Source organism: Lutjanus erythropterus, chromosome 20, assembly GCF_056507025.1.
Source record: "Lutjanus erythropterus isolate fLutEry1 chromosome 20, fLutEry1.hap2, whole genome shotgun sequence".
In the NCBI taxonomy this organism is placed as follows: Eukaryota; Metazoa; Chordata; class Actinopteri; order Lutjaniformes; family Lutjanidae; genus Lutjanus; species Lutjanus erythropterus.
The window spans coordinates 25,203,761-25,229,459 of NC_139336.1; the positions used below are offsets into that span (position 1 = coordinate 25,203,761).

A 25,699-nucleotide genomic window follows, 5' to 3' on the forward strand; every position below is an offset into this window, starting at 1 on the left:
CACATGATGGTACGCGTGAGTCGCGTCCCACTTTACTCCAGAGCATCATTCACTGATGAGTATCTGCCATGTGTCAATGGAATTTGCACAGTGACACCGGAATTTAGATGTTTCGGCCTTCAAAATAAGAGCTTGATTTTTTTCCTCACTGAAAAAACAATTGAATTGTATTGTTTGTGTCTGTTGTTGCAGCCATACCTCTACGTCTATTATCTTAATGATATGTCTGTACTTAACAATGGAAAGGTCTTGCTGAAAGATAGGCTACAAAAAACTTTGGGTACAGTGGTGCTCAGAACTACAACAAACAACTAATCCATCCACAAGCCAATTATTAGGATAAATCCAGGAATAAGAAACAATAGGTGATATGTTTATCTCACATGTAAACCAGTTTACATTTCCGTATAATTCCTTATAATTATAATTGATTGGCAGAAAATTAAGTATCTACTATTTTAAAACCTAAACAATTGACTGAAGTCATTTATGAAGTTAAAAAGAAATCTAAATATTTGCTAGTTCCAGAATACAGACAGTATGATTATCATATTTTCATCATATTATAGACTATTGTGTTGTAAACAGTTATAATTCACGACATAATACATAATATCAATCTACATTATATATATATATATATATATATATATATATATATATATGTGTGTGTGTGTGTGTGTGTGTGTGTGTGGTGTGTGTTATCTTATTTGTGCAAAGGAGGTCAATGCTTTATTTTGAAAGGCTTGACCGGATGTTCCTTCGATAATTGCGTCCGTCTTGACGCCCGTTAGTACCGAGTGGCCCACTGAGCCCAATCTCTAACGGAGAATAGAGGAGTATCGCCCCGGCGGACAGTTGCGGCAGCCTTCTGGCTCGGATATTTCTCATTTTCTGGATTTGTACGCGACACATAAATTCCGGGATGCCTTCAAATAAAAATATCCAAGGTAATAAATAATTTAACAGCGGTTTCCCTTGTCTATTTTCCCGGGAATCTGCTTATGTCGCTAGCTTAAAGCTTTACAATAGAACATCAGGAGGCCGACACACCGGCTACCGTCCAAGCTAAACCTCTGTCGATATTAACCAGCGTGATATTAAAATAATTTTCCTTTCTACAGGAGGGAAAGCCTTCGGACTGTTGAAGGAGCAGCAAAGGCAAAAATTGGAAGAAATAAACCAGGTAGGCACGTTCCTTTATCATTAGCCATCAGCGTGTTTAACGGCACCTCCTCACGGGGATTTGAATCTAATGAGCACACGCACACTTGACTTGGCATTGGCCATGTTTTTGAACGTGAGGCCACGCTGATCGTCCAAGGCAGGCAGATCCAACCGACTCTGTGGTGCTGTGAATAATTAATTCCCCCAAATGTCACACACATTTATAGAGATGCATTTTATTGATTGTCCCCTGCAGTCTCACGGCACTTGTTGCATGACTGCATGGGTATTTCCCTCTGACCTGACCGTATCGATCTGTTGGTGTCACTTGTGGAAAAAAAAAAAAAAGGCATTTGAACCGTGCCCCACATTTTCTGTGCACACTGTGGCTGCTGTGGCTGTGTTTGGACGGGAAACAGGTGTCTGAATGAGCTCTTTGTCTCCCATCAGGCCTCGCTTCGGCAGACAGCTCTGTAGTAGTTCCCACAGATTAACTAGATGTCTGTTTAATCTCTTGTTTCCCTCCTTTACTTTGGCTGGCCGCCTGTCATCAGTAGCTCCCACATGGGAAACCAGGTCGCGGCAAGAGGGCAGCCGGGAGCGCCTTTGGCATTTTCTGTGCAAACACTCGCTTCATTCCTTCATAGAGATTTATCTAGTTTTTTAATATCCTCCATTTGTTCATCAGAGAAAATGGGAAGAGAGATGACCCCTGATTCCTAAGCGGTTTGGTCTAAAAATAACTGTTGTGCTGTGATTAAATCCAGGGTGTTCATACACAGACTTCCTCTCCATTATATTTACATGGATGCATTTGCACAGTGGATCCTCCTGTGGAAATGAAACTTCAAATTTGATCACTGTCATCTATCTGGGGTGCTTACTCATGTATGAAAGTCTCATCTTATATATACTGCTGAGCTAATGTGAACAGTCAAACAATCTGCAGTTAGTTTTACTAAGTATCCTGACATTTTTGACTGTTAGTAAGACACAATAAGACATTTTAAGTAGGGCTGCAACTAATAATTATTGTCATTATCCATTTAATATGCCACTCATTTTCAGGGTTCAATCATTTAGTCCAGTTATTCCTAAATTGTAGGGTGTGGGCCGTGAAGGCCCTGCAGGTGGGCCTTGAGAGGTCATGAAATATAGATAGATAACATGTTTTGAAGTTATTCTTCATTTAAATGACCTAATTAACAGGTGTTTAACCATAGTTGGTGACCTGTGATGTTAACACCGGAACACGCCGTATATCTGCTCATTGGTATGATTAAGTCGCTTGTGTTGATCAGAATTGTAATTGAAAGCATGAGTGGACCTTAAAATATTTGGGCCATGGTATTCTTAGGTTTGGGGATGTATGGAATAAAATGTGGAAGAAATACACTTCGTCTGCTTTCATAAATGATAAAGAAAAGCAGCAAATCTTTACATTTGAGAAGCTGAACCAGCAAACTTACTGAAACGATTTATTAATTATCATGATGGACCAAACAATTATGAGGATACTTGGGACCATTTGAACTGGAGCTGTATGATGTACTTATTCATAGTCGGTGTATTACCTACATCAACATGCTACATTTAGAATATTTTCATCAGTTAAGCTTTCTGCCAGACAAGCTTTTCTGATGGGAAACTGCCATTATAGACTCACACAGTAATAGAACCTAGCTAACTGATCAAGGCTGTAGTTGTCCAGCAGCTTAGACGCTCTGCGAGTTAAAATTACTGTTTTTGTCAGGAGGTTGGTGGCTTTCTGACAGCAAGGTAAAGTGGTTAAAATATTCTAAATATACAATGCCGCTGACTTTGTCCACAGCAGCACATTGCTTGGCTTCCTACACCAGTACTCCTGCTGCTTCTCCAAACCGCGTGGCATGTCGACCAGTATCTACTGTAGTTAATGCACTGAGAATAGATAAGTGCCTCATACAGCCGCACTTCCAAAAAATTCTATCTATCCCTTCAAATGAAACCATTTGCTGATAATTTGATCGTGAAATTCTTGTTATTTGCAGCTCTAAAATACCCCTGAAATCTGAAACTTCAGCTAAAGGAGTTGCAGGCTACTCTGTATTTGACCTCTGTATTGTGAAACATTCTTTGTCGAGACCCTGACGCGGATTTTCTAAGACTTGATCAAATATACTTGCATTCTTGTGAGATAACAAAGATGACACTGTGACTGAGCGGACATTCCTGTCTGTCGGGGGCTGCGGTAGTGACTCAGCACAGCTGAGTCAGGCGTCCGTGCTAAACATGCAGTTGTGGTGTTTATCCTCTTCACCCTTAATTACGAGGTTGACAGACACATAGAGGTCAGTGCAGAGAACAGTCTCTCTCTCTGTCTCTCTCGCTCTCTCTTCCCTCCGTGTAGATTGAAGCTGACTCCCACATGGCAGATTGCATCATTACAATTTCATTAGAATAGCTCCCTTCAGGCTCTTTCTTTTACACCCTTGTGAGGTGTTCCACTTAATGAACACAGAGATAAGTAATGACAATCCAACAGGGGGAAGAGCATATTAAAGATTGTGAGTCATCACTCTCAAGTTGGAAGTTTTTGACACATTTGACAGGACACAATCAGATTAATCTATTTAATGCTCTAATTTGTGCGTGGGTTTCTTTTCTCTTTGATGGTGCATTGTATAATGCAACTGAAAGTTTCTCAGCAAAGTTTAGAAATGAGGCCAAAGCTGATTTAAAGGGATACTTTAGATTATTTGAAGGGGGACTGTATGAAGTGCTTATCAATAGTCAGTGTATTACCTACAGATTATGTGGGTCAGCACACGCATTTCACCCACATTTTAGGCACTTAAAGGTCAATCTAAAAACATTAATATCAGTTCAAGTGTGCACCATGTGTAGAATATTTTCACTGCTTTACCTTGCTGTCACCTTTTCTGATGGGAGGCCGCCATTATATCAAATATCACCCTCACGTCAACAAGACTCCACAGGCAAAAAACAGTAATTTTTGTGTTTGCAGAACAGAGGAGGTGCTGCCTCAGTCAGTTAGTTTGCTTGTGTTATTACGTGACTTCTGTGTTTTAAAAGGTTAGCTTGGATTCACTGAAGTCACACAATAATAAACACTCAAGGTAGATCGATAAAATAAATGTGACGCTGCTGTCTTGCTGGTGCTGCCAACCTGACTAAGCTCTCCGCTGCTTTCACTTCAAGTGCTTGTGCAGAGCAGTTGAGCCGCTGTGATAAGACATTTCCAGTTTGCAGAGCTTAAAGAGAGCCACACTATTACATCTGTCTAAAATATTCCCACACTTCAGATGATCGCAAGGAGGTTTATTAGCTGCAGCTTGTTTATTAGCTGCAGTTCAATGCAATGCATCAACGATCATTATGCAACTTGATGTATTTTTGTTATCAGTGGTATCAGTCATGGCATTGATTAATTATAGCCTCATTTCTAAAATATAGCTGCAATGATTAATCAATTATTAAATTTACTGCCAACTATTATAATCAATTAATCGGTTTGAGTAATTTTTTTAAAGGAACAAAATTAAAATATGATTTTTTTTTTGTTCCTTTGCACCACTTTGACAATAAACTGAATGTATTTGGGTTGTGACTAAAACAAGACATTTGTGGAGGTCATTTTAGGATTTAGGAAACACTTATTGACATTTTTCCCCTTTTTCCGACATTTTAAAATAAACATCTACAACCAATTAATCAGGGAAATAATCAGCTGATTAATAGGCTGCGAAAAATTATCGTTAGTTACTCCTCTCTGCTTCTCCAAAGTGGGGGCATGTTGACTGACATCTACTGCAGGTAATACACTGAATATTGATAAGTACCTCATACAACCCTACTTCCATTGATCCAGACTTTCCCTTTATTAATACTCTAATTTGTGCATGGGCTTCTTTCCTCTTTGATTGTGTGTTGTGTAACACAGCTGGGACTTTCACAGGAAATGAGTCCGAAGCTGATTTAAGGAGTTTCACTTTTAGTCAGTCATGTAAAACTTGTTTTTTTCTGGTTCCCCTCCCTTTTGTTCTCCCCCCTTCCTCCCTCTCAGGAATACCTGGAAGACCAGAAATACAGGGATGAAGAGGACCTGGCTGAAAAGTTGGAAAGTCTTAAAAGTAAGCAAATCCCTCTTCCTCCTCCTCCTCCTCAGTAGTTTTAGTATCTGCAAGCATGTGGTCGTCTTTGTGCGGGCGTGTTCCTTTTTTCCTGGCTTTTGTCTCAGCCTCAGTATTTGTTTGTTTGTTGGCAGTCTGCACACACACACACAAATCTTCAGCGTTTTGTTTTTCTCTGTGGGAAAGACAGACTGCTGCGATTTCTAAGAGGTTTGCAAGGCCAAGTCCTCAGTGGCCTTGGAGGAATGTGCCGGGGCGTTCCTCTGCTTGTTGTTACAATATTCAGAACTTTGGCGGGTAAACTCAGAGCTCCTGGGAACAGAAAAACACTACAACAAGGAGCTAATTACTGGAACAAAATTGCATGATTTATCAAAGAACTCCACCCCATGGCTCAGAATTTGCACGTCTGCTCTGGGTGCATGTAGAGTATTTTGTTTTTTATCTGTGATTATTCCAGACAGAATAACGTAAGACTGTTTAGTCTAATAGGGAGGCATATGTCTTGAAAATGAGAAACATGCTTCAGTGTCCTACTTACTATCCTCGCTTGCTGGAGGAAATGGAGCAGTAATGTATAAACAGAAAGGGGACCCGACACCCAGGTCTTGAGAGGGTTTCTGTTTTTTTTCTTTTCTCTTCATTTTTCCATACTGTCCCAGTGACCCAGAGGTCAGGATCTAAACACTGTGCTCTGAACCACCAACCACATCACATGAATGCAACATATGCAAAACTCTTTAAACAAAACCCCCTTTAATGTTTCCAGGAGGACTGCAGCAAGTATTTTGTTTATTATTTTTGGTTAATTTGATTAATCTAATCATAATTTTCTTAGTTTTATTAGTTATTATGTCACCATGGTTTAAATTGTTGTGTAGCAATTGCAGAATAAAGTAGGAAAGAGTGCAAATATCAAATATCAATAAGGTGTAAATCCAATATGTATAATATAACGATTTGGTAGATGTTAATACTGGTGGTTTTTCTTGTGGTTGTTCATTTTGTTTTTGTCGTTGTTTCTGCCATTTGATTGTGTCTTATTTAGCAATAGATCGATTGCAGTCGACAAGGTGAATATTTGCCAGTTTTCAACCAATAAATTGATGCATTCCTACTACAAAAAGAGGTTAACAACAAGGATTCTTTGTTGATGGATGTCACTGAAACAACAACCAAAAAATAATAATTTAAAGAGTAATTTAAATTATTCTTTGTAAACTATCACAATTAAACTGAGCTGCAAGGTTTATATTGATGGTGCCCCACCTTACCTGAAATAAGGAGAGCCTCGGTTAACATCAGAAGAAATTACATTTTTATGAAATATTGCGTTTTATTGTAATTTTTTCATTATTATTTCTATGTATTATTATATATTATTTTATAATATAAAGTGAAAGTTGCATTCAGGCTATATTGGCAGAGTGGGAAAACCTTTATTCCTCTGCTGACCTTGCAATCACAATGGATAAATGTCTGTAAAAAGATCTCTCTTTTGTTACATATTTGTTAAATGAAAGAAGATACAAACCAACAATGTACAGTGCCTCTTTTTGAATTAGCTGAATCGATTGTTGTTAATATATATTTTTTATTTATTTTATTTAATCTTATCTTTTCCAAGAGACATGAGAAAAAGAAACATTCACAAGAGCACAACTGGCAAACAGAAATGACACAAATACACAATAAACACAATAAAGAAGTTAATAAAAAACTTTCCAATCACAAAACATCAGATACTAAGGCTTTAAAATCTCATAGGGGAATGTGGAGCTCTAGTTTGAGGGCAGATTTCATTCCGTTTGATTTAAAAGCTGCATTTTACCTGAAACCAGTTCTACCAGCGGTCCAGTTCGGCAGGTTATTCAGCAGTCAATCACACAGTGTTTCATCAGAGCAGCATGTCACCAGTTCAGGGAATGTGGTGCTATTTGCAAATCTGTCACAAACAGGTGACAGATTTTTCGGCATCAAGTTGAAGTCAGTTTAAGAACTCGTATTGTGACGCTTGACTTACTGTCAGCGCTCAGTGTTACCACCTCTGCCAACCAGTCTCCTTGGTGAGACATTAAGATAGTAAGTTAAGTAGCCACAGCACACTTCAGTGTCTGCTAAGGACTACACATATTTTTCCTATGTGTCAGTTTGTACTCGGATAAGAGCAGAAGTCAAGTTGCTTTTAAAACGAACAGTAGCCTGCACAGAAGCGTTTATCTGCCCTCAGGGTCAGTGTCTTTTAGAAGGATGGGAAAATTCTTTGTTTATCTGTCAGCCAAAGTGGCAGAGGAAGTCATCATCCATTTATTTTATCAGTAAGTTTCTATTTTTACACTGGAAAAGCCCCTTCAAATGATGTTTTCCGAAGTGGTAGATAAACTCTCCATCAAGCGACTTATTAACGTCATTAACGTTAAAGAGAATTAAAGCAGAAAACGTCTGGTGGTTCACAAGTTTATGCAACAGTCATTTTGTTGTTAAAAGAATGTAGGTCAGGAGGATTCACTGAAGACTTGAGTTTTGTTCAGTTGAGCCGTTTTCTGTGGCTGCAGATGATCAACAGGCTGCTGTACGACAAGTGGCCCACTTAAGAACGCCTCTGTGCATGTGTGTGTGAGTGTGTCAGAGAGTGTGTGTAAGTGTGTGTGTGCGTGGAGGCCCGCTCCTCAGAGTTTACGAACAGGGTTAGCATTGTCCTGTCCCTCTCCCCATGGGTTCACACAGTTAACACAGCTCTTTCTCTTCCTCCCAACACACACACAGACACACACACAGACAAAGAGCTTCCACTGTGAGACAGAAATAGTGAGTGTAATCTGACTAAAGTGGTCCTCTGGACAAAAGAGAATGGTGAAATTTAGGAAAAAGCGGGAAAATGTCTGCTTTTGGTGTTTCATAAAAGAAGCCACTTCAGTAACGTGATAACAATGAACTTTTATGCACTTTATTAGGGCTGGGCAATGTTTACCAAATTGGCATATGACGATGTCGACAGTGAAACATTGTGAGGGACGAGGATATGGTGGTTACACTTCTGTTATGTTCTTCTGCAGTAAAAGTAGTATGCTTTCACTGGTCAATAAATAGTGTGATTAAACAAGTGTTTTTCCTTTAGTAAAGACGGTGCAAGGAGCCATGTATAGCCTACTTAATGTATAGTCTAATAATAGTTAGAATAATAAACCCATCCTCCATTTTTGTCCTTTGTTGCTTCAGCAATTTAAATCACAATGTTATGATGCTAGGGGGCTCAGTGGTTGATGACTGTTCATTGGCCCAGTCCTATGGTGTATGTAGCCTTTACTTTTTGTCATTGTACTAGTGCTGAACATTTTACCAAAATCGCAATATGGCCTACTAGGAGCAATATTTGTGAAAGGCAAAATAAGCCAAAATAAATTAAATTGAATATTGCCATGTTACAGAGATGTGCTGGCCTTAACATCATATTCTGCAGACTTAGGAAAAAAATCTTTGTTTGGCACAGATCCCTGCAAAAATCACACCATAACGTTTCAGTGTTTCTCTATGAAAATGAGAATAATGATGTAAAAGTTATCAATCCCCGTAATATTGCAATATCAGTCGAAATAATCGTGATTAGATATTTTTTTCAAAATCGTTCAGCCCTACATTGTACACAGAGTCGTGCAGGAGAACAGCATGGCAGCTGTGAACTTTTACAAACTGAGTCCTGTCTCATAATTATGCAACTATAAAACTGACTGTGATGGAAACAGAGGCTCTCTGCCAGCAGTGCAGTGGTAAATACAGAGGCCTCCCCTTATTGATTGATACAGTTGATCTGAAAATAGATGAGTTAACTTGAGTTTAAACCCTCACTACACCCCTGTTCTCAAGGCAGCTAAACTAGTTTTGAACCCGATGCTAATACAACGTCCTGTGACTGATTCCTTTAGCTGACATATCTCTGTCTCAGCTGCCAGTCAGGAGAGACGCTTCCTGTTTTTTGCCATGATTTTGTAACCAGACTACGAACAGAACACACACAGCAGAAATCTGATATTGTCTCATCAGTGATGATGAACAAAGGCATTAAAACATGAGTGGAACAGATTAAAGCTGCTGTAGCTAAATAATGTTTAATCTGTAACGACTAAAATGACAGATCTGGCTGTTCTGTTGTTAATGTGCTCTTGACAGCTGGTGTCTGTATTCAGCCAAATATTGTGTGTGAGATACTGCGAAAGACACATCCCTCATATACACTTAAAGGGATAGTTAAAGCCGAAATAACAAAATGCATACTTTCTCTCTTATCTGCAATGCTATTTGTTTAAAATCTGTTTGGAAAGCATCAGTGGTTTGTCTGATACAAGGATCAGGTTTAAGTAGAGTGAGTGACTGTGAGGGAAAACTCTGTATCTGAGCTACACAATTTTCAGTCCAAGAATCTTTGTTTTCCTTCCTGATTTGCTGTGTTTGAACTTTAAATTCTCTTTTTAACTTCCTGACCCCCTAACTCTCTAATCCGTCACATGTCAGCCCCACTCAGCTGCCCTGTGCCTGCTCTCCACTGACAGACATCCAAAACACACACACACACACAAACCCACCTGTCATTATCAGCTGTTTGTGTCTTTTCCTTTTGCCTGGTCAGCTGTCAGCACAGTGTAAGATAGTGAAATCACAGATAGTGCATGTGTGTGGTCACACTTTTGCTGACATGTAAAACGCCAACTGGGGTTGGTGTTTTTTTTAAATGTTGCTGTAGTGAGTTGAGAATGAATTACCGCTGTTAGTAATGGTCTCCTGTGTCTGTTTTGTTTTGCAGATAAATATGCAGAGTTTGACCTGAACGACCAAGGAGAGATCGGTGAGTAATGGTAGCACAAAAACACCAACTGCAGGCCAGATAACAACTGTCAGCAGAGCCATGTGCAGAGTCCACATGAGGGAACAGTAATTAATACTGTGTGTATTGTCTGACACAGAGTTTGAACAGGCTCATGTGTCCTGTTTGTGTGCTGTGTGTAAAGTGAGACCAGACTGTACACCAGTGTGAAAGGTCTTTAGTTCAAGAGCAGATGTGAGGTGAACTGTAGTGTTGCATCTGTCTGTAGGTTCTGAATGAAGCTGCTAAATATCCCATGTGACGTCTTCTAATAACTACATTAGCAACGTAGCTATAGTGATGGAGATGTCAATTTCTTGGCCATCACTATATTTCAGTGTGAAATTAATAAATAACCATGCTGTTCACAAAATGCATTTAAAGATTCTACTTGTCAATTAACTGTTCATGTTCATGTTTATTTATTTTATTTTTTCTTTACTTCAGCTGCAGATACAGTTGCAGATACACCAAAAAGTTAATTTTCCTAGCATGCTGACATTAGCATTTAGCTTAAAGCAGAATTGTGCCCAACTACAACCTCACAGAGGCACTAGCATGTCTGTAGAGTCTTGCTTTGCTGGATATATAAAAAAAAATATATATATCATAAAATATCTTCTCTTCTCTTATCTTTAATTCATGTATTCTAAAGGATTTTTGTGATGGAATACACCATTAAATTAGTATCACAATTCTGTAAAGCTGGGAAACTCACAAGAAACAGATTAAAAAAAACTTTGATCAAAATTGAAGCAGTGGAGGCTGAGATATCCTGACTTCAAGTCCCCTGTATAACCTCCAAATACACTGGACTGCACCTTTCCCATAAAAGTATCTTTCATTGGAACAAGGCCCTCAGGTGGTGCGACAGGCTTTGAAGCAAATTTGGCATGGTGGCCAAACATTGTCATGAGAGAGTCAGGTGATGGACAGCGGCCCAAAAGCACTTTTTCCCGCAAGCTTACATTATAAAAGAAGCAGCTGTAAAATGGTGGATAAATGTTTTTTGAGTGTCACAATCCCTGCAAAATCGCTCATTTTGCTATCAGGATTTGATCCATTTGGTCTGATAACATTTGGAAAGTCTAGAAAAGCCGCACCTGTAAGTCATTTTATCTACATTCCAGTTTGCAGAGGGCTAAACCAGAAGCCAGTTTTATACCCGGAAGTCGGCTTCATGCACCACCGATCCATTGCTACTTAGTTCTTAATACATCCATGATTATAACCTTTCCTCATCTCAGAAATGCTCTCAAACCTCACATCCAGGGTATTGCAGGCTTCCTGTTCAAAATGTCATATGCCAAGCTGACACATCTGATGACATCAAATACTAAGATTACTTTTGAAAACTCCCTCCACACCCACATAAAATGTGATATACCCATTTTCTCTTCACAGGCTGTCCTTCTGATGTTTGACTGATATAAATATCTGTGAAATTGCAGACTTACTCTCTGATAAATACATGAAAACAATTCAAGTTCTCTCACTGAAGCATTAATCTGTTTATTAACTCCACCTTTTCTCAGATATGATGGGTCTGAAGAGGATGATGGAGAAGCTGGGCGTGCCCAAGACCCACTTGGAGCTGAAAAAAATGATCGTTGAGGTGACGGGTGGCAGCAGCAACGCTATCAACTACAGGGACTTTGTCAAGATGATGCTGGGAAAGCGCTCAGCTGTGCTCAAACTGTGAGTAAACCTCTGGACGTGTTTTTTTTAACATGTAGAGTTAATTGTGTCTATAAACCATCTGCTGGTTCATTGTGTCTTTGCGTGTCTGTGGATGATGAATTGTGCGCTATGTCAGCTATGTTTCATCCCTCAGCAGGGGGTCTGGGATAACTAGCAATGATGTCATGCTCCCACATGCTGCGTTAGTCGTTAATCCCCATGGTAACAAACCCCATCTATGTGGCCTATCCAACCCATCCTTATCCTCAGCTGGGATCATGTGCTTAGGTAACTGACGATAGGCTGATTAACCGCTGACTGTCACGCAGGACTGAGGAAAACACCAAAACTCACAAGAATGTGTCAACAACATTTGTCTCAGACATTATTTATTCTTCTCAGTGGTCACATAAGGTGACATATTTCCAGATATTTCGGAGCGGGTTAGTGTAGGCAGCGTAAGCCTTTTCAAAGCAGCCTTGCAGCGGGGCGAGAGTGTATTGGCTGTCAGCTCGGCTGGACTAAGCTGGCTGGACCCTTTAGTAGACAAATCTCATAATCCCGAAAACACCAGGCAGAGAAAATGCATAACTTTTCCTCCTTTTGCCCTCAACCGTTTTTCGAAAGTGTATCCCATAATCCCCCAGCCACTATTTATAAATGTCTCATTCCCTTTTGGCCTCACTTGACCACTTGGATAGCGTTGTAGTCATTTTTAAGAGATGTTGAAATGTCAGGTTCATTTTGTTACTTTGGATCAGTGTAATGATGAAGGATTTTGTTCCCTCTTGTGAAATCTTAAGCTTGACTGTACAGAATTAACACATTTATAAACCGGAAAGGAGTTTATTTGACTGAGCGTCTACAGGAGAGGCAAAACTACAAACATTCTCTACTCAAGTAGAAGTACAGATACTTGTGTAAAAAAAAAAATTCTCAGATAGAAGTAGAAGTACTGGTTCAACTTCTTTACTCTAAGTACAAGAGAAAAAGTACAGGCTCTGAAAGGTACTCAAGTATAAGAATAAATAGTAACCCTCTCTGTCTGTCTGTACGCTGTTTTTGTCTTGTTACGTCTTTAAAGTCATTTTTGTCTTGTTAGGTCTTTTATGTTGTTTTCATCTTGTTACGTCTTTTATGCCATTTCGGTTTATTACCTCTTTTACGTCATTTTTGTCTTGTTGCGTCTTTTACATCATTGTTTTTGTCTTGATATGTCTTAAGTTTTCATCTCGTTACATGATTACATACTTTTTGTCCTGTGACTTCTTTTACATTGTTTTTGCCTTGTTACATCTTTTACATCATTTTATCTCGTTGTCTTTTCTATGTGTTCAAATTGGTCTTGATGTTGGGAAGGCAGCACACAATCATGCAAAACTAAAAAATAACTGACACTTTTCCTCAAATACATTAAAGTAAAAGTAACAAACCTGTTTTTGAAAACTGAAGGAGTAGAAAGTACAGAGTTCTCAGAGAAATAAATACTCAAGTAAAGTACAGATACCTGGAAAAACCTACTGAAGTACAGTAACTGAGTATTTGTTCTCATTTGCTTCCCACCTTTGAGCATCTATTTCCTCCTGACATTTTGTAGTTCACCATGTATAAACACATTCTTTGTGCTGATTTAAAAAAAGGAAACTGGTGACAGTGTGAAGGTTTATCTACCTACAAAGAGTATCTTGCTTCTCCAGCTGGCAGCCTACTGCTCCCCCCCCCACTCTCTGATAGCTGCACAGGTCAACAACGCCTCTCTTGTGTGCTGCTGTTTTTGTCTCTAGAGAGAGGAGAGGGGAGGGAGGGGAGGGGATGGAGAGGCCGGGGCTACAAAATGGCTTCAGAATAGTGTTATTCAAAGCATTTAGAAGGGCAGCCGTTAATTTAGTTGTAATTATAGGAAATGATTGAGGTCATGCTCTACAATTGGGCCTGAAAGCTCCTTGAATAAAGTCACCATTAGAGAATAACACGAGTGCATAAGGACATACAGTCACTCAGGTTTGTTTAACCAAGATTTTGACAGATGAGCCTTACAGATTTTAGATTTTTACACTAGCAATTGGTGAACAAGCACCAGCAGCTGTGAGGGATTATCCTCTACAAAACTGTTTCTTTTCTTGCTTTGGACAAAACAAAATGTATTTGTTTTTTCAAGGAAAGTCCACGAGTAACTTTTGTTAAATTAGATTATCACAGCGATCCTACCTCCTGACTTATGGCCGTCTGCATGAGTCTTTGCACAGGTCGAACAGTTTGTACTCAAGACTGAAACAGTCTATAGTAGTGGCCAAAATTTTTCAATTGTGGGCTCAAAATTTGCACCAGTCAAATACTAGTAAAATATGCAAGTGGTTGATAGATGTGCTTCACTCACCAGCCAAAAAAAAAGACAATGGTAATGTATTAAGCTTTAAATATTCGCCAGTCAATGTTACTTTTCATTTAATAACCTGCTAACATTAGAAGATTATGGACGTTTATATTGTTTTTTATCTGGCCATTTTAAAAAAGTAATTAAATATGCCTCAACAAGTAACACTTTAGGATGTCTGATTTATAGAAGTTTTAGTCAAATTCAACTCCATTGTTTACTGATCATCACATGACACAACCTCCCGTCGTCCCCGCTTCCTTCCTCCTGTCTCCTCTTGCCGTCTCCTTGGCGGACAGCCTGGCATTGATGCTTGCACTAATGACTAATGAAATCAAAGTGCAAGGTTGTTCATTTGTAAAATACAGTTAGCCGGCTAAAGTTAGGATGCATTGATCTAGGCTACCTATTAGGGCTGCGTGTTAGCAAGAATCCGGTGATATATGTATCATTGGTACAGAGGTTTCTATATATTGCAATGCTCTTGGTGTTATTGTGTAAATAACACACTACTATACGTCTAAAATTTGCATTTAAAAAGTTTTCTTTTTTATGCATTATAAAGGTCTTTGGATTTGTCAAAATGTCACGATACAGTGTTTTGAGAATCAGTGCAGTAGCACAAAATATAATATCCCAGTACGTGATATTTTCAATATTTTCTTACACTCCTACTACCTATAGAGTTCATTTTATTGAAATAAGCTCAAGCCATGTTCCAGTTTACTTTAAAAATTCACTGCAGGCAATTTACAAAAGGGCAGCGAGTCACAGTTGGCCAGTGGACCATAGTTTGGCCACCCTGGGTCTATGGTATGTGCACAATAACAAGATTAAGTCAGTGGGTCACTTTATCTATTAAGCTCTTCGGTCTCTATAGAGCAGATTAGGCTAACCATGGCAATATGCTCCAACACCACAGATAGTCGTTATCAATTTTAATGAAGACAGAGTCGCAAATGTTTAATTTAAATATGTGTAATTTATAATTTATTTACAATAACAGGACAGTTGACTTGTTATTGGAGTCTTTATTGATGACTGAGTGGTGACCTGATCGACTTCAGGCAGCTCTTTGTAGCAGAGTCGGTATCTATCAGTGGTGTGAAGAAAAAAAGGGTGAATGAGAGCGGTTGCCCGGAGAGATGTGCCAGAGTTTGAGTTGCTGACTGCCGGATTGGTCGTCGGGATCATTGCTCCTTATGGGCTTAGTGGAGCTTTGCAGAGTTTTCCAAAAAAGGAAATTAAAGACAGACAGGCATTCGCTCTGAATAGCTCCTGTCAGATCACTCACTCTGCTGTGCACGGCCTAAACCACTATTCCCTGCAGTCCCTTTGTGGCTCCCTCTCATTCCTTTCCTTTCACTTAACTGCTCAGTCAGTTCATACCCCGACTGTAACCGTTTCTTTTTGTATCCTGCAGGAGCTGATTATTCGTCTCACTCACACAATCCTGCCTGCGTTGTTTATACTTTCCTTCTTCACCTCTTTCACTACCTTCTGTCCGCCAAATTTACATTTACATTCAACTCTCTTAATGCCTCTCTCCATGGTGCTGAAGCCGTCAAATTAAGTTTCCCTGTCTCCATCTCTGCCTCTATAAATTAAATTCAGTTGAAGCGATTCATAGATTAATCGATTAGTTGATTCAAGGAACTTTATACTCTGTTACTTAACATTAAATGAAAGCATTACACTGAAACTAGTCTGCTCATAATTAAAAAACAAGAGGAATCCACATCAATATTGATTGCTTACATAATGGGTTACTGGTTTTACTGTATTATGTCTTCTCTCTCTCTCCACAGAGTCTTGATCTTCGAGGACAAAGCCAACGGCTCTCCCTGCAAACCAGAAGGACCCCCTCCAAAGCGGGACATTGCTAGCCTGCCTTAAACGTGGACGTCAGCCTCCGGACTGCCGGCGGAGCAGAGGGACCATCCGTGGTTGATGAAAATTGAGTCATTCTCTTAAGATGTGGAGTGTCGTATTAGTGTGGGACCAGTGATTAAGGATGTTATTTTGTGATATACGGTGTGTGCAAGGTGTCTGTAATTTGAAAAGGACTGAGCCCACAACTCACTAAATGATGTTTGACTGTGAATATTATCATACATCTTTTTATTTTAACCTTAATTCAAATGTAGCATTAGTAGTTGTCTATGTAATCTGCTCGATTAATTCAATTTTGTAGTCATTGTTTCATGGTTATATTTTTAAGGGAAGACTCAAAATTCTCCGGTGGTGGTTTTCCCTTCCTTTATTGTTTCTTTTGTTTCATTTTTTTTGGGACTCGTTCGTTTTAATGTGAGAGGACTAGGACGCTTTTTTGGAAGAAGCACAAGGAAAAGAAGCAACACATTTTTGCACTGTCCTCAGTGGTCCTGGACGGATTCCTGCCAGGCTAATCTTGGTCAGCGTCTCGCTTTAGATCAGGTGCCAGAGATTACAGGCCCAGCCCGCTTCCTCTGGGTCAAACTCGTCAGCGCTCAGAGCCGGAATACTGATCTGATTTTTTTCTTTTTTTCTTTATTTTGTAGATGTTTATACTGCTATGCGTTTTTTAACATTTACTCACACTAGCTGAGAGAAGATCATGTTGACCGTGGGACTTTCAGTTTCAGTACATGGCTTGAGGAACAGCAAATAGGACTCAGTTTTAGATCTGTAGGGTTAAAGCACGTGGTAGTTTTGGAAGGAGTGTGATTTACAAGCACACGAGCATCACAAATGTACATAATATACTTCACACAGTACAATCATATTCTTTCCAAGTGCCTCAACATGCAGATACTGTAGAGCTTCAACACGCAGATTGAACAAAGGAGGAGGGAGTGCACACAAGTGTTCAGTTCAAGCAGTCCTCTTGGCTCACTAATTCCTGAAAACCGTGAAAAATAATGTTTTTGGTATTTGGTAAGATAGTTTTAATGATGTTTGTTGAATTATATTGATATTTCCACAGCGTCCTGAGTGAGTGACTTTTTAAATGTAGTTTCTATGTTTGTTTTCCCTTCACTTACAGATATTTTTTTACGTCACAGCGAGTATTTAACCTCCTGTTTACTGGGTGATTTAAAAGCCGTTTGGATTAACCTATACTTGTCTTGGTATTCATATATGTGTTGTTAATTTCTCCCACATATTTTGTCCCCAGCCAGTCACCCCTCTCTGTTTAACTGGGTTCACTGTCCTGTGAATTTTGTGCCTCAATGTGTGTCTCCCCAGTTTAAAATTTTTCCTAAATCTCAACACAAATTACTGTGAATTTGGTACTTGTAGTATTTTTTAACCAACTTAACATGTTTGGAACTATTATGTTATTTTGTTTTCGGCATGATAGGTACATTACATCTTTTAATGTTGTCAAGATGCACATTGTTTGCAGACACCAAAGCAATTAAAATTCTTCTCACACTGGCCTGTTAAGTTTTGAATTGTTTCTTGTGGTAATGGAGATGTCTTGAAAAACTTTTGACTAATTTTGAATTTTTGGTGAAAAATGCTTAAGCGAATAGTTGAGATTTTTTGAAGTGGGTTTGTAGGAGGAACTCATCCATAGTCAGTGTATTTCCTACAGTAGATGGTGGTTGACACACCCCTACTTTGGAGAAGCAGACAGGAAGTTTAGCAGTGTACTGCGGTGGACAGGGTTAGTTTAAGCGGATGCTGTATTTTGAATATTTTCACTGCTTTACCTTGCCGTCAGACAGCCGCCTCCTACGGAAAACTGACATAATAAAAGCAGTTGTATCACACTCTTCAAACCAACCAAACTTCATGGGCAAAATCAGTAATTTTACTTCACAGAACACAGGAGTTCCCGGCCTACCTCTGCCTCGAACAGTTAGTTTGTTTGTGTTATTGTGTGACCTCTGTGTTCTAAAAAATTTGTTCGGATTCACCAAAATCATCCAGTCACACAAAGAAACTAAAGGATCAAGGCAGCTGTAGATCCAGCAACTCCTGTGTTCTGTGAGGTAAAATTACGTATTTTTCTAATGGAGTCTGGTTGGTTTGAAGACAGTAGTATTTTATTTATAAAACTGAGGTCTCCTGTCAAATGGTCTGTCTGATGGCAAGGTAAAGTAGTGAAAATATTCCAAATATTATGTTTATGGTATTGATTTTATTTTTAGGTATCTAAAATACATTTTGCTGCTGATCCTGTCCACAGCAGCACTTTGCAGGAGCATGGAAACATGCCAGCCATTATTAAACACCAGTGTTTGTTCAAAACACATTTCCACTATTATATTTATAGCAAGAGATGTCCAATGAGAGGGACATTCAGACATAAATGCAGTAGTTTTATTCACTGGAGTCCCTTGTCTTGTACAATGCTGGGTGTCAGAGGTTACAAGGAACACAACAGTTATAGGGACCACATAGCAACACACAGTGCTGAAAAAAAAATCATCTCCCAGTTCATTCACAGGAAGATATAAATGGTGTGTGGTGGTATCTATATGTTTCATTGTAATTATCCTCTCATTCCATATTTTTTTCTCATTCACCCTCCATGTTGCTTGATGTACATGCAGCTGTATGCATACATACTCTTGAGCAATAAAATGTTTTCATGAAAAAGTAAACAGCTGCTTTAAACTTGTTTGTTTTATTTTCCGTACGTAAAAGTCATTCATGTTTCATTTGGGGGAGCAGGTGCTTGGGTTTGGAATAGTGTAAGTAAGCAATACTTTAACAAGCATGCTAACAGGCGGATCCAGTAGGATTATAATAAGCACCTCTGTAATTAAAATGATAATCACTGTTGCATGTAATAAACTGCCAGGAGCTTATGTAGGCAGTAGGCACAGAAATAACAAGAGCTGGACAGTTCAGGGACTCTCGTGTGAGAAAAATAAAACTTCCAGCTGATTGTGATGACGCTGAACCCCAGGGCCAATGTTAGGTTAAATTTTCTGTGTTTTTTACAGTTAGCAAAGTTAAATTTGTTTTGTTAATTTATTTTGTTGCATTTCACTGACTTCTTCAGTTCTCAAATGTAAGTCATGTGTCAGGCTGGTTGAAAGAAAGCCTCATTACACTGTAAAAAAAAAAAAAAAACATACAGGAATTTTGTGGTATCAACTAAGCTTTTACCATTAACTTAACGTAAATATGCAAGTCAAATATTTATTCAGATTAATTAATTGAAAATTTCTAGCCTTTATTTTCAGAACACTTCAGAACTAACTTTCTAACTTCAGGTCTTTTGACTTGAAATGATTGAGTTGAAACTCTGTACAGAGTTTGATCAACTCATTAAATTAGATTTTTAAAAGAACATGATCTGCATATTTGCAGTGGTGGGAAATTTTGTGCATTTTTCATAACCCATAGTTGAAAACGCTAACAACTGATTAATCATTAATAATTTTAATAATAATTAATAATTAAAAAAAAAAATACAAAACACAAACAATTTTCACCAGAGAAGACAATGTCAAATAAGGCACAATTACTGCCATTTCTAGACTATTGATTAATTATTAATTAATATATTTCTGATCAGTTAATTCTTAACAGCAATTAATTGATTAATGATTAATCATGAACATCCCAACATCTTCCCATCTCAACATCCCAACTGTGACTGAAACATTGTTAATTCAACTTAAAATCTTAAGTTTAGTAAACATGTTTTCTCAAGTACAACTGAATTAATATCAAGTTTATTTGTTTTGAATCATTACAAAATTACCTCAACTTGTCTTTCAAATTCAGCAACAAATTTCGAGGCAGCTGGAACACTTAGCTTTTTTTACAGTGTGTGCTTGATGTGCTGTATTTTTCCATTTCACTTTCTTCCATCTCACCCAAAAACTATTTTTATTTCTCTGTGTGTCATCAGTCAGTTTGCTACAGCTGTGTGCTCAGAAGATTTAATAGTCAGCGACTCACTTGTTTTGATAAATCTTGCTAGTAACTGCTGAGTTGAGGCCAGTATTGAAATGTGGTATCATTCTGCACTGATTGTAATGAATGGTCCGTGGCTGACATGGCAATAATGAATGCCAAGTGCATCCCAGGGCAGGACATCCTCTTCCTCAGTATCTGCTCTCTTGTATAGACACTGCCATCTACTGGACGCTCAATCGGGATATGAATGAGATATTTCAAGTTCAAGTACAGTTTTATTAGTCATACGTAGGTTAACACGGGGTCAACGGTGCAATGAAATGTGTGGGAGGAGAAGAACAGCTCAGCAGTAAGAACACTTGTCAGAATAACAGGACTAGTCAGACATAAAATAAATAAGTAAAGCAGCATTTTAAATCATAAATTAGGAACCAAATTGTCTCCATTAGTGACACAAACACCCCAAATTTAATTAGAAGGATTATGTGTTAATAGAAAAGTGTGATACCTCATCTGTCATGGACTGGTGGTGTTAAGAAAGCCAGTAAGTGTTAAAAAGTGCTGTGGGGCTTCATTAAGATCAGTATCAGCGGACAAGTATAATACAATTACAACGGCAAGTACCAGCAGCAGCAGCAACAGCAAATGTCAAGTATAATTGAGGCTCATTTGCAAAGTGCAGATAAAAGTGCACAATCTGTGTCTTTTTTCCAGTCTCAGTTTAATTAGGCATCTTTGGGCGCTCCACTCATAAAGTTTAGTTTAGTTCACTCATCGCATGGACTAGTCAGCCTGTGGAAACAGTTGAATAATGGGCCATTTAATAGAAAACCTGCATTATAAAGTGGAGGTGTGTAGTTTGAAAATACTGTAGGGGAAATTTATGAGCTGAAACTGGGCGCTATCCAGGTGGAGTTAATGGACCAAACAATTATAATCTCCCATTTGTGTCTTTGCTTCGTTTATTTTGTGTACCCAGCTTTGACATCGGGGTCTGGTTTGCATTTGTGTTGCAAAACAGTGTTACTTCCTTTGGTTTATGTCCACTTATTTGAGAGAGAGAGAGAGAGAGAGAGAGAGAGAGCACAGCAGTGGCAGAACGAGGTAGAGACTGAATGGGGAGAGGGAGTGGTGGTGAGAAAGCCGGTGAATCAGAAAAATAAGATGTTATTTTCCGATTGTTTCACAACAGTTATGTTCATTGAACACACACATGCACACTCCCCACACCACTATACAACAATCAGCTAATCACCCCAGCACCCTGTGGTGTCTTATGAGGACCTAATGAAAGACATTGTTGAGTTGCATTGTGGGAAATGTAGGATCCGGTGTGTTTGGAGATTGACTCTTACCAAGGACTGAAAGTCCAGATATCTTGACTTGCAGCCTCTGTTGCTTCATTTTTTTCTTCATTATTTTTTTTTAAAAATCTGTCTCTCGTGAGTTCTCTAACAAGTTTACTTTAAATCCCTTTTAGCTCAGGTTGGTTTAAAATCTAAATGTGTAATTGTCCACCTTTTGGTGGCACCACAGACCTATTTTGTATGACTTATAAGGTGGAGGTATCCTCTTTCTGGATAAACTGCTTCTCAGACAGTTTGGAGAGGAAGTGTAACACACCCGTTTAACCTTTGACCTACTTCCTATTGGAAAGGCAAAAACCATGTACAAGGAGAATCTTTAAAGGATCACTTTAAATATAAAAACCTTGGACAAAACCATCAATGAGCAGATTCTTCTGATTGTGACGGGCTCATTCTGTTATTCACACAACTTAACAAGAGGAGCGGATTACAACATCAGTGGAGAAATTGCAGCAGAAAGATCAACGAGCAACCACAAGATGTCGCCACTGAGAAGACTTTCACATCTGTAGGTTTCTTATCAGAGCTGGGGTATGAAAATGTGTGACGTGAAGAAATACACTGGAAACGAATAAATGGACAGACTTTTTATGACATTTCCCTCACTCCTAAAATTTCCACATGAAGAATACAAGCAGAAACAGAACTAAATTATGCACTTGATGTTAAACTTCCTGAGGACTTGTTTGGCCCTAAAATGAGGAAAGTATGTAGAAACTTTTAATTTATTCAGTATTCTTTAATCTCAAAGCACATTCAGAGAGCGCAGCACACACACACACACAAAAAAAAAAAACCATACACACACAAACGTGTCCTTGTCAGTGTCACTGACAAGGACTTTTGGTCCTAACTGTTAATTCCCAGCAGACCTCTCTGGGGAGTCATGGTAACTGTTCAGCGGGCCATTCTTTCTTTAATAATCAGTCACTGACAGACTGAAACCTGTATTTGTTCAGCCTGTACTTTGAGATAAACTTTGGGTTTGGGGAAGTTTTTTTTGCATTTATTTAGGATGTCCTTTGAAGTACATCAGGTTTTGCTTCGCTGTGCTTTGGGATGCTTTGAGAGCGTTCGGTCATCCATCACTGTCACTGAGCAGCTTCTCACATCTTGACGTCTGAGCTGATTGTTATTCACAGCGTGTCTATGGGGATTCTCAGTCTTCCAGGTCGTGAGATACAGTAGAGGTTGCTCTGTTCGAAATTAAAAGACATCGTGGAGACTATACAGCAAGGTCCAGCTGTCTTTGACTAACTACCTCTTGTGGAGATGGAGATCGATCCAAAGCAGCGCTGAAGAAAAGGTCACATCTGTAAGATCAACAAGCAAACACAGGAGGACTCTGGGGACTTCACAAGACACTCAAATAAAAAAAAATTAGACAGTAGACTGACATAAAACTCTGCAACTATGTACTGTATTACTATACGGATTAGAGATTAAATGTGTGCATCACATGTAGGTATTTACTGTATTCAGATGTAGGCTACTTTGCATAACTCTGGCCCCCATTTCTTAAAACTGTGTACATCCATTTCATGTTTTTTTATAACATAAAACACATAAATGTCTGTTTGAATCTACTCATACTAAAATGATAACCATAGTCTTGTTTAATTTATAGTGACTCAACACCAAACATAATTATATTTAACTAATAATATTGCTTTTAACCTGTTGCCTTAATTTTATTGAGTAGATATGGTGTATATTTTCTTACAATGAAGAATCTATGCTATTAGTTACATGTTTTATCATAAATATTGCTTTGATTCAGTCTTTTGTTTCCATGTAACTTTAATAAACAGAATTTTCTTAAAATCATGTTCCCATGAATAAAGTAATGTAAATATCAGTCTTTGGAGGCAGCAGAGGCAAATACTTGCTCTCATCTGCCTTTCCAACTCTCAAATACTTTCCTAAAACAGATTAGTGTAATAAAACAAAATGTGTGTCCAGCTGATACGTATGAGCCTAAAACGGCATTTCAGGTTACAGAATTGAGTACTATAGAGGGAAGCAGTTACGTAACACAATGAACCCAACACAATAACACAATGAAAAGAGATTTGCTGATTGAGAAGCTAAGCATTCAGAATCATTTTTGGCATGTTTGGCATTCCTTTCTACCATTAGTATGGAGTTTGTGCAGCATGAAGTGTGGTTCAGCAGTCATTTTCTAACAGTTTCCCTGCTTCGTTTTGGACACACAGCTACTGCTCTGCTCTCAGGACCCCTGCACACAATGGTGGAAAGCAAATAAGTGTATGTAAACAAAAATCTGCTGTAATTTAGAATCAACACATTTCATAGTTTTGTGACCAAACCTTAAAGAAAATCCACAGACTGATAAAAATAAAGTGAAAGGCAAAGAAAGTGATTAGTGAGAGCAAACAGGAGAGAGAACAGTGTGCAACAACATGCTATCAAATGGTTTGGTTCTCATTTGGGGCTGCTCATATATTTGAAACCGTATTCAGGGAACGAGGATGAATTTATTTTAGTAAGCTTTGCGAACAAGATTTTTGGCAGTTGGTAATGCTTGAGGCGTGGCACTTATTTAAAACTGAGCCTTGCTGTGTGATCACAGAATTACATTCTCGTTTTCTTTAACTCCCATTGCATTTCTTTGATAGAGGTCATAAGAGAATGTGCAATCTAACTGATAAAAGTATATGGTCCATATATGGCTCTAGAGGGCTGACTTGATCCTCAGTTCCCATGATGCCGTTCAGCTTTCTCTGTAAATAATTAATGTTACATTCCGTTTTTGTTCATGTTTGCTACTGGCATTCTGTTCCATTGCTGTTTGTTTGACCCATGCTACAGTTTAATTACAGTTTCGTTTATCATTAATATCACATGTATGTCTAAAGCACATTTTCCCTCTGTTCACTTTGAGGCAATCTCAGAATAACTACAAATATAGTGTTTTTCCAGAGAAGTTAATAATCACTCCCCCCTTTCTGCAGCCTGGAATGTGGTGTGTCATAAGTTCTCCTGCTTCAGTCTACATACAGAGCTACTGCTCTGCTCTCAATACACCTGCACACTCTGTTGGACAGCAGCCAACCATGTAAACAAAAATACTGTGTAATTTATCATCTTAATTATATTGATCAACGATGCAAAACCACAGATAGGGAGACAGAACAATGTCAAACAGCATGCTATTAAATGGATTGGTTCTCTAAATTTGGGACTGTAGAGGATTACAGTTTCTCAAGTGTTTTTTTTTCTTAAACATGTTTTAGAACAATCATAAGCAATTTGTGGCAAGTATTGTATTTTAATATATGGTGAACCGGGTAAATAATTATCCCACGATATGCAAATCATTAAGACCGCATTCAGGAAACAACCAATGATGAATTTATTTTAGGAATCTTTGCAAACAAGACTTTCAGCATTTGGTAATGCTTGGGTGTGGCATTTACTTAAAACTGAGCCAACTGTGTGGCCACAGAATCACATTCTTACGAAACTCACTGTAGGTTGAATTAAAGAAGTACTAAATGCTAGATGAAATATGTAACACCTTCAATATAACTCTCATGGCATTTATTAGACAAATGTTATAAGGTCATTCTGACTGATAAGAAAATATGGCCCATATATGGCACTATTTTGTTGCATGCTTGCTACTAACATTCTGCTCCACTTCTTTTTTGTCCATGCTACAGTTTAATTTTACTTTTGTTTCTCATTAATTATCATATAATGCACATTTTCTGTCTATTCAATCTGTGACTGACTGTGATTTACCTGGTCCCACATTCAGGGAACAGCCTGGGATATATTTATTCTAGGAAGCTTTGCAAAAAAAAAAAAAAAGAAAAGAAAAAAAAAGATTTTTGGCAGTTGGCAGTCTTGGGTGTGGGACTTATGTAAAAGTGTACCATGCGGTGTGACAACAGACTTACATTCTTATGAAACTAAATCTAAATTATCTAGAAGTATCAAATGCCTGATGAAACTTCTTGCCATTTTACCAGTTTAGCTTATAGACAAAGGTAATAAGAGAATACATAAGGTCAGTCTGACTGATGAAAAACAGTATATGGTCCATATGGCTCTAGAGTGCTGAGTTGATTCACAGTTCCCATAGTTCCGTTACGCTCTTTCTGTAAATAATTAATGTTACATTTTGTTGCAGTTGTTCATTTTCACGCCACTGACATTCTGTTCATCTCCTTTTTTATCATGCGACAGTTTTTACTCATTAATGAACACATATATATCTAATGCACAT

General features: G+C 38.4%; 1 protein-coding gene across 1 annotated transcript; it reads left to right on the forward strand.

Annotated features, from left to right (window-relative positions):
• The first annotated feature begins 791 nt into the window (after window positions 1–791).
• aif1l (allograft inflammatory factor 1-like) lies at window positions 792–17,948 on the forward strand. Its single transcript, XM_084746307.1, has 6 exons — window positions 792–950; window positions 1,125–1,186; window positions 5,234–5,300; window positions 10,099–10,140; window positions 11,694–11,856; window positions 16,021–17,948. The coding sequence occupies exons 1-6, from the start codon at window positions 926–928 to the stop codon at window positions 16,106–16,108; spliced, it is 447 nt and encodes a 148-aa protein (XP_084602433.1). The 5' UTR covers window positions 792–925; the 3' UTR covers window positions 16,109–17,948.
• The last annotated feature ends 7,751 nt before the right edge of the window (window positions 17,949–25,699 follow it).

Bases quoted from the DNA above. Each gene is read 5' to 3' on its own strand.
- aif1l (XM_084746307.1), top strand. From the start codon at position 926: ATGCCTTCAAATAAAAATATCCAAG. The intron at 951-1,124 runs GTAATAAATAAT...TCCTTTCTACAG, and splicing joins TTCAAATAAAAATATCCAAG to GAGGGAAAGCCTTCGGACTG. The intron at 10,141-11,693 runs GTGAGTAATGGT...ACCTTTTCTCAG, and splicing joins GAACGACCAAGGAGAGATCG to ATATGATGGGTCTGAAGAGG.